The sequence below is a fragment of the Oncorhynchus tshawytscha genome, linkage group LG09, assembly GCF_018296145.1.
Source record: "Oncorhynchus tshawytscha isolate Ot180627B linkage group LG09, Otsh_v2.0, whole genome shotgun sequence".
In the NCBI taxonomy this organism is placed as follows: domain Eukaryota; kingdom Metazoa; phylum Chordata; class Actinopteri; order Salmoniformes; family Salmonidae; genus Oncorhynchus; species Oncorhynchus tshawytscha.
In genome coordinates this window covers 80,808,134-80,825,153 of record NC_056437.1, presented here as the reverse complement: position 1 = coordinate 80,825,153, position 17,020 = coordinate 80,808,134, and the positions used below count along the sequence as shown (strand labels likewise).

At 44.8% G+C, this 17,020-nt stretch overlaps 2 protein-coding genes across 6 annotated transcripts; one reads left to right on the top strand and one right to left on the bottom strand.

Moving 5' to 3' along the window:
- Positions 1 to 1,049: 1,049 nt before the first annotated feature.
- LOC112258858 (telomerase RNA component interacting RNase) lies at positions 1,050 to 3,059 on the top strand. The gene is made up of 3 exons (XM_024433485.2): positions 1,050 to 1,872; positions 2,234 to 2,311; positions 2,412 to 3,059. Exons 1-3 carry the CDS (start codon positions 1,603 to 1,605, stop codon positions 2,514 to 2,516), a joined length of 453 nt encoding a protein of 150 aa, XP_024289253.1. The 5' UTR covers positions 1,050 to 1,602; the 3' UTR covers positions 2,517 to 3,059.
- Positions 3,060 to 3,294: 235 nt separating this feature from the next.
- On the bottom strand, positions 3,295 to 16,714 carry LOC112258856 (ubinuclein-2). Of its 5 annotated transcripts, none has more exons than XM_024433479.2 (17): positions 16,072 to 16,714; positions 15,567 to 15,698; positions 15,340 to 15,447; positions 14,568 to 14,678; positions 14,347 to 14,453; positions 13,704 to 14,169; positions 13,012 to 13,082; positions 12,758 to 12,887; positions 12,480 to 12,586; positions 12,242 to 12,352; positions 8,227 to 8,370; positions 7,902 to 7,952; positions 7,742 to 7,784; positions 6,491 to 7,615; positions 5,841 to 6,045; positions 4,089 to 4,157; positions 3,295 to 3,889 (listed from the first exon to the last, which is right to left on the bottom strand). In XM_024433479.2, the coding sequence occupies exons 1-17, from the start codon at positions 16,381 to 16,383 to the stop codon at positions 3,822 to 3,824; spliced, it is 3,360 nt and encodes a 1,119-aa protein (XP_024289247.1). In that variant the 5' UTR covers positions 16,384 to 16,714; the 3' UTR covers positions 3,295 to 3,821. The 5 variants fall into 5 exon arrangements, with proteins under 5 accessions (XP_024289247.1, XP_024289248.1, XP_024289251.1 ...); XM_024433480.2 differs by having other exon boundaries at positions 3,295 to 3,868; XM_024433483.2 differs by lacking the exon at positions 16,072 to 16,714 and adding an exon at positions 15,917 to 16,065.
- Between the last annotated feature and the right edge of the window lie 306 nt (positions 16,715 to 17,020).

Here is a 17,020-nt window from a genome sequence, read left to right as displayed (position 1 = left end):
ATAGTTTGATTTAAGTGTTTAGCCTACATGCTGAGTAAGAAGAACGGTTTCCCTGTAAATAATCTTGTTCACATGACACCTCTGAAATCAGGCTACCAGATGTGATTTTGATGAATGCACAAAATCGGCAATCAAAATAAATGTTCTACCACAGCGACCATATTATTTTGGGGAAGTCTATTTGATTTTGTGTTCAGACATTCACTCTGGAAATTCCTTTGGTCTCTGAGTTAGGTAAATCAGCTTTTAGTTTTCTTGTACTGTTCCACAAATAAATCTTCAAAATGTTCTTAAATTGGATATTTTGGTTTCTCTAGGGTAGATATTTGCACAATTGTTTTTTTTCTTCACATTTTCAAACAGTCCATTTATATTTTCCAACGGGGCTATACATTTGGGTGAGATTTTTTTTCTTGCCTGAATAGCCTCGCCTCACTGCCAAAAATAAAATTCAACCATCTAGTGTTCAGCGAAATAACAACACAATGTCAAGTACAGGTAGCCTAGTCAAATAATTAACATCCAATCACATTAACCGTTACTCTCTTGCGGGAATTCCACTAACGGTCCATATGTAGCTGCAGTTAAGAACAAATTCTTATTTACAATGACAACCTACACCAGCCAAACTCAGACAAAGTTGGGCCAGTTGTGCACGCCACCCTAAGGGACGCCCAATCACAGCCGGTTATGAGACAGCCTGGATATGAACTAGGGTGTCTGTATTGACGCCTCAAGCACTGAGATGCAGTGTATTAGACTGCTGCGCCACTCGGGAGCCTTGAGTATGACTCCCTGATAAAAAAAAAGTTAAATAAAAAGATAGGGTCAAGAAGTGTAATAGTAGTGAGGTTTTAATGGGTGAAGGGTTAGTTCGTAGGGCAATTGTTCTTCCATTTTCCCTCCCCTTTTTATTTCAAGAAGTGTATTGAATTCACACTCCAGAACAGTAAACTGACACCGCCCACACAGTAGGTGGCGGCATGCACCTCTAACGAATGTTTGCGGACCGCCATAATACTATAGAATATTGACGTGCTGACGTAAATGATAAGCCGAAATTCAACATGGCCGATAACATGTGAAAGAAAACCACATCTGTACAAATGTAGCCAATATATCAGTAATATACTTAGCTTTGAGAGTCGTTTGAAAAAATATATTATATATATATCTAATGTGGTTGATTTGTGTTGTGCACTAGTTTAGCTACTCATGACACAATTGTTTGGTCATTAGCTAGTTGACATTTTTCGAATAGGTAGCTAGATACAACGCTAACGTTAGCTAGCCACCAACAACAAGCCTGCGTTTTTTTTTTGCCGTGAGGACCTGTGCTAGCTCGCTGGGAGACGGACAAGTGTGGCTCCGATTAATTTATGGATTTCCACGTGTTTAATTAGACGGCTTCGTATGCTAGCTACTTTGCCTCGAAGTTTGTTTTGTTTGGGGTTCGGGTGGAGTCTCTGTCACCGATAGCATTTTTTTTGTCAAGTAGCTAGCCGGCTTTAGTTTACGTTGACACAGAACGACCAGAGAGCACACCACTAGTTGCAGAAAGGTCTAAAGGAACTGAGCCCTTCTACATAAAAAAAAGCTAACATGGATCCGAAGCGTGGATACAGCAGAAGACATCAAAACAGCAGCGATTCGAGCAGTAACAGCCCGGGGTCGCCAGCCAGTCCTGCACCGGGAGTCAGCAAAGCAGCAGCGGCCAATTCATTTGCTAATGATGGAAGCTTTATGGAGATGTTCAAGAAAAAAATGGAGGAAGAAAAAATGAAAAAAGAAATGGACCATGGATGCGGTGATAAAAGTACTGCTGACGGACAGTCGACACAGGATAAGAAGACTCCAAGTGTGACCAGCTTTGTAAGGGGTTTGGCTGTTGTTAGCTATAGATTGTAGCCAATGGCAATGTCTCAATTAACAAATTAAACTTTTTTTTATCCACCACACACAGCTCACGTTAGTGTATAGTTACATCACCATAGAGGGACATCACCATAGAGGGATACATTCACACGTGAAGAGGTGCACTGCAATGTCACCAACAAGTAACCTGAGATCCACATCAGGTCTAGACATTGGAAAGCATTCATTAGCTACTCGACTTCAGGAATGTGATAACATAGGCTTTTTCTTTGTTCTCTCGTCTTGTGTAGTCTCCATCATTGGCAGTCCACCTGCAAGGGCTCGTATAACGGTTTCAGTCTTCTATCCCCTAACCCAGGTGGGGAAGCGCAGAGGTGGCTCTAAATTGGCCCTCAAGACTGGCATGGTTGCGAAGAAACAGAAAGTGGACCCTGAGGTTCAAGAAATATTTTTTTTCCTGATAGTTTTGTCATGCCAGTCTTCATGAAATACCACTTGCCTTCTAAACCATTGTAATTATTTATTCTGTTTTCCAGATGGAGGGCAAGGGGGATGCCTGGACAAAATACATGGCAGAGGTGAAAAAGTATAAAGCACACCAGTGTGGCGATGATGACAAAACCAGGCCTCTGGTCAAATAGACCCTGGAAGACCTTTTAGAAAGAAACCAACAGTGATTGGGACAGCCATCAAACCTTCTGCATACTGCCAGACTCTTTACAGCTGTAGAAGCGATCACCTATTTTAATGTTTAATCTTGTTTTTCCTGTTTTCTTTTTGGGTTTAAATGAATGTTAGCTTGTGTGCTATATGGGGCAATAGCATTTTGATGTGGAGTTAAATGCTTTTGGGATTGTATTGGAGTACATTACTGGTCCTGCTTGATTATTTAAGGGTTATACTGTCAGGATTGTAGCTCCTGGAATAAGTTGAGTAATTTGAGTTTGAGATGGCATTTGATGTCAGTTGAAATTATAAGCACCGCCCATTGACCTGTGTGTTGTGCCTTGGGTGTGTTGGCTTTGTCTGGACCCAGAACCCTAAAGAACCTCTGGTGGAGGCACAGAAAGTTGTGCAGCCTTGTGTTGATTAATTTGACCTTTTGGGCTGCTTTGGATAAGCAACCGTCAGGTAGTGTCTCCGGTTAGATTGTTACCCGTCAAATAAACATTTGATTAATCAGACTCCAGGTAGCATGGTAAAGTGTTTCTTTGCAATGCTGACCATTTGTGGATTTTAAGAGCTGATAGAGACTAACTTTTCACTGTGTGGATGTTATTGGCTTGTTTTCCATTTTTATAAGTTATGGAGTGTAGCACTTCATGAAAGCGAGTGAAGGAACAAGACATGAGGGAACAGAATTACCCATGCTGATGACCATAGAAAGTCACCAATATACCATTTTGTTATAATCCTGCATAGATCATGGCTTGTTTTATTGAATTTGGTGGAGTTATGTACAGCAAACAAATACAGCTCCGGTCCCTAAACAAATTCAACAACGTTCGCATTTAGTAGCATTTCTTACAGGTCTAGATAATTACATTGAGAAAAAAAGCACCAAATAGACACACTAACCCAGGTATCAGAGAGGGAGGGTTGCACACTGAAGCTAAAGAATAGTGCATTCACACATACACACCAACAAGTAGACCACTCATTCATTCTCCCTCCCTGACCACAGTGATAAAGGTCTGTTCTGTAAACATTGACAAAAACAAACTTGTCATTAAGCCTTAAAATGTACAATATTTAAACAATTATCAAATTGCTGTTTAAAAAATAAGTAACAGCCGGAAGATTATCGAGAGGGTCCAATTCCCCATTTCAACCCCATCCTGTGTTTGGGCAGTTTCTGTTAGTCATTCAAAGTCGTCCTAGTTCCTGATTTGTCCTGATAGCTGTCATATCATAGTGGATGTCCTCAGTGTTCCAAACAGGTGTGGTCAAAGAGACTTCCTCTTCACATCCCCTCCTTGGGTTTGATTGACATCTGGACAGGAAGAGTAGAGTTCTTGAAATATTGATAGGAAACAAAAACAAATATTTAAACTTAACACATGACAACCACCGACATGACGAAAGCGACAGGCATGCACAGAGACTACGGAGGGACAGACAGAGAAGATGTCCCCAAGAAGGGAAAAAAATACTTTTGAAGTGACAGTGGGCTGAGAGGAAAGAGCGGGGTCACAGGGAAGGGCAGATTTTACCTGAGAAAGCGAGCTGTAAGTGAGGAGGCAGAGCAACCTGAGACCCTGACTGGAGACTCTTTAACAGATCTGAGGAGAGATGGGAGGGAGGAGGAGATGACACAGGAGAGTGTAGGTCAAGGGCATGGTGAGATAGGAAAGGCAGTGTAGACGAAACAAGAATGGGAAGCAAGACAGAAGAAACAGGTTGAAAGGAAAAGAGATGAGCCAGGTCAAATAGTAAATGGATGTAAGATCACAGGAGATTAATGGAAGAATAACATTTGAAAAGAAGAGGCACAGAGGGATAAGGGGAGGAATGAACCAAAGAAACAATATGGGAGAATGTCAGACAATGGAGAAAAACATTGCAGGCTTCCAGACACAGCATGGGGATTTAACACAATGGTCCAACAACATAAAATACACAAAAACAAACTATACACATACCCAGACATCAACATACGAAAGCAACCCTATCTCGATCAGCTGTTCTACATTCAACTTTTGCTACGTTACAGCCTTATTCTAAAATTGATTAAATCACCCCCCTCCCCATCAATCTACACAGAATAACTTATGATAAAGCAAAAAAAGGGTTTTTGGACATTTTTGCAAAAAGGAACTGAAACTTCACATTTAAATAAGTATTCAGACCCGTTACTCAGTATTTTGTTGAAGCACCTTTGCCAGCAATTACAGCTTCGAGTCTTCTTGGGTACGACGCTACAATCAGAGGTCCTGAGCGCTCTGGAGTAGGTTTTCATTAAGGCTCTCTCTGTACTTTGCACCGTTCATCTTTCACTTGATCCTGACTAGTCTCCCAGTCCCTGCCGCAGAAAAACATCCCCACAGCATGATGCTGCCAAGACCATGATTCCCCATATGGATGGTATTGGCCAGGTGATGAGTGGTGCCTGGTTTCTCCAGATGTGACACTTGACATTCAGGCCAAAGAGTTCTGTAGGTGCCTTTTGGCAAAATCCAAGTGGGCTGTCGTGCCTTTTACTGAGGAGTGGCTTCTGTCTGGGCACTCTACCATAAAGGCCTGATTGGTAGAGTGCTGCAGAGATGGTTGTCCTTCTGGAAGGTTCTCCCATCTCCACAAAGCAACTCTGGAGCTCTGTCAGAGTGACCATCGGGTTCTTGGTCACCTCCCTGACCAAGGCCCTTTTCCCCCGATTGCTCAATTCTCCCCCGACTGCTCAACAGCTATCAGCTCTAGGAAGAGTCTTGGTGGTTCCAAACTTCTTACATTTAACAATGATGGAGGCCACTGTGTTCTTGGGGACCTTCAATGCTGCAGACATTTTTGGTAGCCTTCCCCAGATCTGTGCCTCAAAACAATCTACGGACGATTCCTTCGACCTCATGGCTTGGTTTTGGCTCTGACATGCACTGTCAACTGTGGGACCTTATATAGACAGGTTGGTGCCTTTCCAAATCATGTCCAATCAATTGAATTTACCACAGGTGGGCTCCAATCAAGATGCAGAAACATCTCAAAGATGATCAATGCAAACAGGATGCACCTAAGATCAATTTCCAGTCTTATAGCAAAGGTTCTAAATACTTATGTAAATAAGTTAGTTTTTAAAAATTTTAATACATTTGCAAACATTTCTAAAAACCTGTTTTCATTATGGGGTATTGTGTGTAGATTAAGGCTGTAATGTAACAAAATGTGGAAAAAGTGAAGTGGTCTGAATACTTTCCGAAAGCACTGTACATTTTAGTTTTTTCATGTTTCTGTGGACTGGCTGTGTCACTCACTCTGGGTCAGGGAGAATGCTGAGCTGTTGCTGGTTGAGGAGCCGCTGGCCCCGGTGCTGGAGCCAGCTGTGCCCCCTAATGGGGGCAGGTTTAAGAGTGAAGGAAACTGGAAGGGCAGGGACACAGGAACCAGCCCCCCCAACATCCCAAAGCCCAGTGGGAGAGACGGAGCAGAGCCAAGAAGACTGCTGCTGGCTGAGGTCACCTGGAGAACAAAGGCATATAATTAAGCAATAAGGCCTGAGGGGGTGTGGTATATGGCCAATAATCCACAGCTAAGGGCTGTTCTTATGCACGACGCACTGCGGAGTGCCTGGATAAAGCCCCTAGCCGTGGTATATTGGAAATATACCATAACCCCCTGAGGTGCCTTTATTGCTATTATAAACTGGTTACCAACGTAATTAGAGCAGTAAAAATAAATGTTTTGTCATTCTAGTGGTATACGGTCTGATACACCACGGCTTTCAGCATTCAGGGCTCGAACCACCCAAATTTGAATTAGAAATATAGACCCAGACCAACAGACAACATATACAAACAGAGATAAAATACATCAATATACAGACAACAGTAGACAAACTCATTTTGAACATTTGCTCCATCATGACCTTGTCCCACCCAGCTACCATCTCTTATTTCTCACTTACCTGTGGCAACTGAGAAGAGACAGACTGTGTGGATACAGATTTAATAGGCTTAGCCCCCTGAATGGTTCCACCTGCCGTCCTTTGTCGCTGATTGGCCGAGGTTGTGGTAGGGGAGGGACTGGATCCCGAATGCTTGCTGATGGATGAGGTGTTGGTAAGGCTGGTGTTGGCGCTGCTGCTGATGATCTGAGAGGGGGTCTTCTGCCCTCCTGGAGGGGTGTAGCTGCCCTGGACAAGTTTGGCTGGCCCTCCCGGAGCACCTGAGAATGGTGGGCGGAACCCTGCTGGGCTTTTGGAGGAGTACTGGTGCATACTTGAAGCTGCCTGAGGCCTGGGATTGGTGGAGGGTGAGAAGGTGGTGGGCGTTAAGGGGTTGGGGAGGCGAGGGGTGAGTTTGATGATGGGCGAGGTGCTGCTGTGGGAGGACTTGGTGAGAGTGGCCTGCATGGGGGTGATGAAGTTGGACTGCTGCTGAGCTTGGGCTCCTAAGAGAGAGTGGGAGAAGGAGGGAGAAGGGGAGGAGAGGGGGGTGTCACCACTGTTGGCTTTAGTATTATTGCTGCCAAAGCCCTTCTGATTGGGGGGCGGCCGCGGCTTAAGCTGGGAGTGAGAGCCGGGAGCATTGGCTTTACTCAGTCCAGTCCCAGCAAGCCTCTGAGTGCTCTGCACTGATTGTCTGTGAGCCTGAGCCAGAGCACCTCCACCCTTCATCGACCCCAACCCCTCGCTCCTCGCTGAGGACAGAGAAGGGGAGACGGTGGGAGGCCGAGAGAGAGAGGAGGGGGAGGAGGTAGAGACGAAGAGAGGTGTGTTGGAGCTGGGTGTGTTGATGGTGCTCTTCTTGTGCTTCTGGAGGAGAGGTGAGGCATGGAGGGAGGATGGGGCAGTCTTGGGCCTATCAGGGGAGGGGGGACTGTCCCCTTGGACCAGGCCCTTGGCTGCATTGCTGAGGAGGGCCAGGGCCTGGGAGATGGAGTCCAGGGCGGGGGCGGTCAGCTCTTCATCCAGGGAGTCCAGCAGACAGATGGTCTCAGCGGGGGACTGGGAGGGCCGGCAGGCCACTGGGGCTGCAGGGGAGGGGGTCGCACCAACTGAGGGGGTGGATCTCTGGACCCAACTACCCTCCTGGGTCACCAAACAACATAGGGGATAGAAAGAGCAAACAATTAGTGTGATCTAAAACTATTCAAACAACAAATGGTATTGAAATGACAAGCATGCAAGCAATGCATCAGACTGCAAAACACTAACTTTGGGTTTAGACTTGGGAGTAGGAACCATCTTTTTCTTGGCTCTGGATAACAGTGAAATCAAAAGGAAAAAGAGTGCATAATGAAGAACACCAGTGTTAACCTTCACTTTAATATAGTGATTTTTATAATAAGCAGAGTATATAAAAGTAATGACTCACGGATTGCCAGTGAGGTGACAATGAACCATGAGGCTCTCTTTGAATAGCATCCTGAGGAGAGGAGAGTGGAGATATTTTTTTAAACCTTTATTTAACTAGGCAAGTCAGTCAAATTCTTATTTACAATGACGGCCAGGGAACAGTGGGTTAACTGTCTTGTTCAGGGATTTTTACCTTGTCAGCTCATGGATTTGATCCAGCAACCTTTTGGTTACTGGCCCAAAGCTATAACCACTAGGCTACCTGCCGCCCCATGTGGTGTGGTGAAATGCAAACTAGGTTAAATGGTCAAATTGTATTCTTTTATGCAAACACACATACTGACCTGCCCTGCATCCAGCCCTTGGGCCACAGTGGTTTCACCTCAGTCTCCATGAAGGCCTTGAGATAGTCCTCTGGAGACTGGGAGCTCTGGCCCTCCAGCTCATAGCAGCCCAGCTTCACCCTCACCAAGTTACACAGCAACATCCTACAGACCAACACACGTTCCACCAACTATGCATTACAATTTCAGCTCCACTGTTGGCGTATTATCTTTTTGGACAACTCTTCTTACTGACTCGAGAGTCATGATTCGCTTTTCTGAGTGACACGTTCATTTTAGTCATTCATTTGACTTGCTGCATTTAATTCTACAGCAGGATTAATACGCACTCCTTCAGTGACTCCGGAGATGTGCTCCGACCAACAACTGTTCGTCATGAGTGCAGGTAAAATAGATCATGCTGCAGGCAGCATAGAAAAGAAAAAAAGACATGTTTAGAACTAATAAATTATTGCATGGTGCAAGAATGAATGCTATGATGGACACAGCTTTGTAGAACCAAAAGATACATGGCTTCTGTTCAACAAACTCAAATCGTCGTGAATTGCGAACGATATTGTGCTTATCACCCTCACGCCACTCAAGCAATGCATTCCGCCAAGAGTCGTTCATAACGCGTTTGCATTTACAAAATAGCCTCCAATACTCTACTCAGCAAATTGGATGCAGTCTATCACAGTGCCATCTGATTTGTCACCAAAGCCCCATATACTACCCACCACTGCGACCTGTATGCTCTCCTTGGCTGGCCCTCGCTACATATTTGTCGCCAAACCCACTGGCTCCAGGTCATCTATAAGTCTTTGCTAGGTAAAGCCCCGCCTTATCTCAGCTTACTGGTGACCATAGCAGCACCCATCTGTAGCACGCGCTTCAGCAGGTATATTTCACTGGTCACCCCCAAGGCCAATTCCTACTTTGGCCGCCTTTCCTGTAACGAACTGCAAATATCACTGAAGCCGGAGACTCATATCTCCCTCACTAGCTTTAAGCACCAGCTGCCAGAGCAGCTCACAGATCACTGCACCTGTACATAGCCCATCTGTAATTAGCTCATCCCCCATAATGTTATTTATTTGATCTATTTTGCTCCTTTGCACCCCAGTATCTCTACTTGCACATTCATCTTCTGCACATCTATCAGTGTTTAATTGCTAAATTGTAATTATTTCGGCACTATGGCCTATTTATTGCCTTAACTCCCTTAGGGAAGTTCAGGGAAGTCAGGAACCAATACACGCAGTCAGTCAGGAAAGCAAAGGCCAGCTTTTTTTTCTCTCTAACTCTAAAAGGTTCTGGGACACTGTAAAGTCCATGGAGAACAAGAGCACCTCCTCCCAGCTGCCCACTGCACTGAGGCTAGGTAACACGGTCACCACTGATAAATCCATGATAATCGAAAACTTCAACAAGCATTTCTCAACGGCTGGCCATGCCTTCCTCCTGGCTACTCCAACCTCGGCCAACAGCTCCGCCCCCCCCGCAGCTACTCGCCCAAGCCTCCCCAGCTTCTCCTTTACCCAAATCCAGATAGCAGATGTTCTGAAAGAGCTGCAAAACCTGGACCGTACAAATCAGCTGGTCTTGACAATCTGGACCCTCTATTTCTGAAACTATCCGCCACCATTGTCGCAACCCCTATTACCAGCCTGTTCAACCTCTCTTTCATATCGTCTGAGATCCCCAAGGATTGGAAAGCTGCCTCAGTCATCCCCCTCTTCAAAGGGGGAGACACCCTGGACCATAACTGTTACAGACCTATATCCATCCTGCCCTGCCTATCTAAGGTCTTCAAAAGCCTAGTCAACAAACAGATCACTGACCATCTCGAATCCTACCGTACCTTCTCCGCTGTGCAATCTGGTTTCCGAGCCGGTCACGGGTGAACCTCAGCTACGCTCAAGGTACTAAACGATATCATAACCGCCATCGATAAGACAGTACTGTGCAGCCGTCTTCATTGACCTGGCCAAGGCTTTCGACTCTGTCAATCACCATATTCTTATCGGCAGACTCAGTAGCCTCGGTTTTTCTAATGACTGCTTTGCCTGGTTCACCAACTACTTTGCAGACAGAGTTCAGTGTGTCAAATCGGAGGGCATGTTGTCCGGTCCTCTGGCAGTCTCTATGGGGGCGCCACAGGGTTCAATTCTCGGGCCGACCCTTTTCTCTGTATATATCAATGATGTTGCTCTTGCTGCGGGCGATTCCCTGATCCACCTCTACGCAGACGACACCATTCTGTATACTTCTGTCCCTTCCTTGGACACTGTGCTATCTAACCTCCAAACGAGCTTCAATGCCATACAACACTCATTCTGTGGCCTCCAACTGCTCTTAGACGCTAGTAAAAACCAAATGCATGCTTTTCAACTGTTCGCTGCCTGCACCCGCACACCCGACTAGCATCACCACCCTGGATGGTTCCGACCTAGAATATGTGGACATCTATAAGTACCTAGGTGTCTGGCTAGACTGTAAACTCTCCTTACAGACTCATATCAAACATCTCCAATCTAAAATCAAATCTAGAGTCTGCTTTCTATTCCGCAACAAAGCCTCCTTCACTCACGCCGCCAAACTTACCCTAGTTAAACTGACTATTCTACCGATCCTCGACGATGTCATCTACAAAATAGCTTCCAATACTCTACTCAGCAAACTGGATGCAGTTTATCACAGTGCCATCCGTTTTGTTACTAAAGCACCTTATACCACCCACCACTGCGACCTGTATGCTCTAGTCGGCTGGTCCTCACTACATATTCGTCGCCAGACCCACTGGCTCCAGGTCATCTACAAGTCCATGCTAGGTAAAGCTCCGCCTTATCTCAGTTCACTGGTCACGATGGCAAAACCCACCCGTAGCATGTGCTCCAGCAGGTGTATCTCACTGATCATCCCTAAAGCCAACACCTCATTTGGCCACCTTTCTTTCCAGTTCTCTGCTGCCTGTGACTGGAACAAATTGCAAAAATCGCTGAAGTTGGAGACTTTTATCTCCCTCACCAACTTTAAACTATCTGAGCAGCTAACCGATCGCTGCAGCTGTACATAGTCCATCGGTAAATAGCCCACCCAATTTACCTACCTCATCCCCATACTGTTTTTATTTATTTACTTTTCTGCTCTTTTGCACACCAGTATCTCTACCTGCTCATGACCATCTGATCAATTATAACTCCAGTGTTAATCTGCAAAATTGTAATTATTCTCCTACCTCCTCATGCCTTTTGCACACAATGTATATAGACTCTCTCTTTTCTTTTTTGTTACTCCATGTGTAACTCTGTGTTGTTGTCTGTTCACACTGCTATGCTTTATCTTGGCCAGGTCGCAGTTGTAAATGAGAACTTGTTCTCAACTAGCCTACCTGGTTAAATAAAGGTGAAATAAAAAATATATTTTTTTATCCTACCTCATTTGCACACACTGAATATAGACCTTTTCTATTGTATTATTGACTGCATGTTTGTTTATTCCATGTATAACTCTGTGTTGTTGTTTGTGTCGCACTGCTTTGCTTTATCTTGGCCAGGTCGCAGTTGTAAATGAGAACTTGTTCTCAACTGGCCTACCTGGTTAAATAAAGGTGAATTAAAAAAAAAAAAAAATCTAGTCCGGTTGCGGTCACTAGACTTTGTTTCAAATGTACCAAGAAAAAATCATATTTGTATACCTAGCAAATCCACAAATATACATCGTTTAAAGCACCATTTTACAAGTCTGTCACAAACGACATCTCCAATAAGCCCCTTATGGTGAACGACCTATGAACAAGAGGCTTGTAGAGTTATGACTATTTCTAGTTTTTAGTTATCGTTCGCTGGGGTCCTGCATGCTCTGGGCATTACTGACTCAAATGAACAAAATTAGTCGAAAGATTCATTCATTTGACTGAACGAGTCGAAAAGATCGGAGTCAGTAAAAGGAGTCAAACATCCCATCACTACACTAAACCAAAACCCCTATATAACATAATTGTATGACGTTAAATTCACAAATGAGAGCTCACCTGAGCTTCTCATCCCAGACAAACTTCTTGCGAGGTCCCATCACTCTCTTCCCAGGCTTCTCCTCATCCTCCTCTTCTGACCCGTTCTTTTCCCCCTCTTCTGACTGCTGCCTGTAAATACACAACCCAGCGATAATATTGACGAGGAGTGGAAAAATAGACAGCAAGGAACAAAGGGGAGGTATGAAAGGAAATAAGAGATGAACAGAATGCAGGAGAAGAAAGGAGAAGGCCTTACTTGGCCACTTTGGCGATGCAGTCCATATTGTATCTGGCAATCTGCTCTGGCATCACGCTGCACACAGCTAGCTTCAGCTTCAGTAGCGGAGCACGCAGACGGTCATCCTGGATGACAAAAGATGGAAAAGGTTACAATCACAAACACCAGATGACACTGACACCACACACTCCGTTAACAAACAATCTACAATTAGATAGAAGAGAATAACAGGCATATTATGTGCACACACAAACATAAACATAAAATGTCAAACATTTTAGTGCATACACACACACCTGGATATTGAGGCTGAGTTTCTTTAGGCGTTTGAGCAGAGCCTCCTTGTTGCAGGGCACAAAGGCCTCGAGATGGGAGTAGACTGAAGAGCGCACTGCTGCCGGCTGCTCCTGGACCTGCAACTCAATACTGACCAACACACAGAAGAAGAGGGTTAGACATTGAGATAAACACTGTCTAATACATGCAGAGAGATGGTCAGGGAAGGAAAGAGTGTTTGTACTGTTGTAAAGAGCTCAGAGCAGAGACTCACTCCAGTAGGATGTTGTTCATGTCCAGCGTGAAGAACTTTTTCCTGCCCTCTTGATCAAACTGATGAGAAGCCTGTTTGTTAGAGAATAATTCAACTTCAGAGATTCTCTAAAACAAAATATAGTATGCTCAAAAGGACACAAATGTAATGCAAATCAATCAATTGCCTGCCATTTCACTCCTCTAAGCCTCACCTTGTCCTCTAAGCCTTTATTTTTGACTTCCTTCATTACAGTACCTCTCGCTTGCTCTTGGCCTCCTCTCCTCTCCTCCCTGCCTCCACTCCTCTACCTTTCTCTCCTCTTCCTGATATTCCCCTCTTGCCCATTCCCTTCACCCTCACCGTTCTGTCAAAGAGAGTTGGCACTTGTTTTCCCCTCATCATCTCCCTCAAAGAACATCACTGTTCTCTTGTTGCCACAGCAACCTCTACTTCTCACTCCTACTTGTGCCTCTGAGAGAATGCATGTGTTACTCCGGTTTCTTTATGGAAGGAAATATCAGAATGGTGACAATCACTTTGTTTTTAAAGGGGGAAAAAATCTATGCATTCCATGTAATGTGCTTGAACTTTTTCAACGAGCAGCGAGGGCCTTTAGACCCTACAAATCAAATAAAGAAACTGACTGAAGACCTAAAATATCTCTAAATATGAAATATAACTGGATTTGATTGAAGATGTCAGTCACTTACCACACGGAGGTCCTCAATACGCTTACTGAGAGGGGCAGGCAGTCCATTAGGCAGAGGAGGAGGGGGCAGGAGACCTCCTTGTGCCCCCTGGACTCTACCCTGGACCCTACCCAGGGCACCGTTCTCCCCCTGCGCAGGACTGGGGGGCTGAGGAGAGTCCAGCAGCCCAAAGTCTAGGTCGCCCATCATGTCCTGCAGCATGTCGTTGTTATTGGCTGAGCCCAGCAGTGACATCATGGCAGGGTCGTTAGCCAGATCGGCCATGCTGATGTTGCTGGGTTTAGGGTGTGCGTTGAGCAGGGCACTGTTGGCATTGTGCTGGCCACGGGGCAGGCCGGGGTTCTTCTTGCGGTTCTCCTCCTTCTCCCGTGTGAAGCGGCGGAGCATGGCGGCCAGATTCAGAGAGTCCTTCATCAACTTCTTCCTTTTCTTCTTCTCTGGCCGGTGGACATTCAGGCCAGACACTCTGGAAGATAACATAGGACCGTTGAGTTGCTACACGGAGCTTGTTACAAGCCACAGACACATAGCATAACTATGAAGCACGGCTCAAGTCAAAGTCAGGCAATAAGTTCATACATCATATGAGCTTATACATCAGTTAAATTCAGAAGTGGCACAACAGATGTAGAACATTGCTCACCCTTGCTTTGGCATCCTGATCTTCCTGGGCTTTTTCTCATCCATGTTACTGCCATCTTGCTTTTTCATTCGCTTCTTTATCACACGCTCCTCACCATCTTTCAACTTCTACAGACAGGAGGAACAAAAACTGAGCTTGTCACATGATATAGAAATAGAGTTTAATAATGAATAACATTTGTTCATTTATTGAAAAGGTGTGTGTGTGTGTGTGTAACCCACCTTGAAGTCCTCTCCCTCTGACTCGGAGGCTGCTCTGAACTGCAGGGTGCCAGTGTTGATGTAGAACCCTCCCAGCTTAGTGTTGAGGGAGGCTGGCACCAGCTCATCATACTGAGGGGAAGAAAGTAGCTAAGGGATCTTCAACAAGGGGCTATGTATTCTCTGGAAAATAATAAACAACATGGAAGGTGTGTTCGACTACGCGCTAGTGGAGTGGAACTAACCTTCCATGGAGTTGCATTATTTTCTGAGTTTTCCCTTTTATACCATGGCTATAATTGAACACATTTACAGTTAGAAATTCATTCAACATCCACTGAAGTAGCTAGCCAGTTTTCTTGATATAGTAGCTACAGTAGTTGCCTTGGTAACCAAACAAACTGCTTGCTATTATAAAAATCAAATTCAACAATGCCAATACTGTTCTCAACTCAACTTTTGCTTTCAAATGCAGCTCAAACCTATTGAATTCTACGGTGCTGATATGCCGTGCATTATAGGGAAATAATGCACGCTCTAGAATGCCCTTCAAGCCAACCAGGAAATACTATTCAACAATGCCATGGCATAACCGGTTACAAACAGCAGAGAAACTAATAAGCAAGTATGGGAGAGAGGAATGCAATGTGCTAATGAAAAATTATCTATGATAGAGGGGCTAGGGGTAAAGTGCAAATATGTTAAAGCATATGTTGATGCTTGTTTACATGAGTCTTAAGTCTGTTCACAAAGGAAGGATTCTGCAGTATATGAGCAGACAGAGGGTACTTACAGCCTCAGAGTTATCAATGAATGGGTCAGTCTCATCATAGCCAAAACCAATGTCGATGAGATCCTGCACTCTGTCCTTCCGCTTCTTTTTCCCTGTATTGGCCTGTGACTAGAGGAAACAAACAACTACAGTTGACTAGGTGAAAATATACAACGCAAATGAAACTAATTCAATCTATTTGATCTGTGTAGACCTATTTGTTTCCCCCACAAAGTAAAGGGACCTACATATTTGCTCTCAAATTTCTTGGCGAGCGCCTCTACTTCTTTTCTCTCCTTCTCGTTGTCTGCAAAGGGGTCGTTGGGGTCCAGGGCTGGGGTCAGGTCTTTAGGAGGTCCTGGAGCAGGAGGCTTCTTCACCTTCAAGAGACAACCAGGCATGTCAGGAAATAAGAGTAGGTAAAATGGGTTCAACAGTGGATTCTTAGTAGCTTAAAATGTCATCTTAAAAATTGTACCTCTAAAAGATGGGAACTAGATGTGTCATTACCATATTATATGATTTATATAACGGTAATATAAACATTCATATCAAAATTAGATGAATATTATTGCCTACATGAAGTTGGCATGCTTACATCATATCTAAGAATACTGTAGCTACAGTTGGCCAACATCGCTCTTGTTGACAACAGCCCCATAGCCTCGAGAGCTTACACTTCAAGCTGCCTACGCGTTCACCGGCCCAGCCTGCTGTTATCACTTGTAGCCTTGACTGATTTCACGTCTTTACCTGAGTAGATTGAACAAGTTCACTGTAGTTGAATTCAGCAGATCCCCGTTCGCTGGGTTCGGGCAAGGAGAGGTTCAAGCGCACTGTTACACGTTTTGTTTCCGCTGAATCCCCGTCACCGGATTTCACGACACCGAATGGACTAGCACCAGTACCACCTCCTGGCCTGGTTGCTGCACTTCCACCCCCTCCATCTTCCCCCAAACTGATTTCGGCCTCATCTTCCCGGCGGCGTTTCTTTGAATCCGAAGGCGGTGCATTGTTGTTAAACGAAGAGATTGTGACAAACGGTACTTTTCTCGGTTCGGCCATTTGATGCTGACCGTCACAGAGCCCCTCGGTAGGAACACACAAGGGAGGGCGAGACTTCACTGAACTAACGTTACTGTAGCTTGCGATCTAAAATTGGGAATGTTCGACAACTAACGTTAGCTAGCTAGATGGTAAACTATGTCAGGTAATAAAATGCCTTAAACCACACAGTGGTATCTTCTGCACCTCCCAGGTTAGCTCCGGGGCCTTTAAATCACGAGGAAGAGTAGTTTTAGTTGTTTCCATTAAAATGTTCGGTAGCTACCGCAAGGAGGCATCTGAAGTAGCCATCTTGACCATTATTATCATTATTCAGTGAGAGTAGTAACTGGGCGTGCGTACGAAAAGAAAGCGGAAACAGAACAGTCAGGGAGCAGTCTTTGACCAATCATAGGGCGAGAACGCCCTTCAAGAACCGCCCACTTTGCATCCTAGCGCGAATATGCAGACTCGATTGTTCCCCGACTCTGGCACGCGGGATGTTTTGACGAGGTTCCTTTTGAACACTTCTCCCTGGACTGAACGCACTAACAAACACAGGACTACCCTTCATTAGAAAATATGCATTGAAACCAACAAATTCTCCTGTTTTATATTTCTGTATGCATGATAAGCACTGGTCTTTATGTGCTCTAAA

Coding starts and splice junctions, on each gene's coding strand:
- LOC112258856 (XM_024433479.2), bottom strand. CDS start 16,383: ATGGCCGAACCGAGAAAAGTACCGTTTGTCACAATCTCTTCGTTTAAC. Junction 14,170..14,346: donor ATCAGGATGCCAAAGCAAGG/GTGAGCAATGTT, acceptor GTTATCTTCCAG/AGTGTCTGGCCTGAATGTCC. Junction 8,371..12,241: donor GTCTGGGATGAGAAGCTCAG/GTGAGCTCTCAT, acceptor GTTGGTCTGTAG/GATGTTGCTGTGTAACTTGG.
- LOC112258858 (XM_024433485.2), top strand. CDS start 1,603: ATGGATCCGAAGCGTGGATACAGCAGAAGACATCAAAACAGCAGCGAT. Junction 1,873..2,233: donor CTCCAAGTGTGACCAGCTTT/GTAAGGGGTTTG, acceptor CCCCTAACCCAG/GTGGGGAAGCGCAGAGGTGG. Junction 2,312..2,411: donor AACAGAAAGTGGACCCTGAG/GTTCAAGAAATA, acceptor TCTGTTTTCCAG/ATGGAGGGCAAGGGGGATGC.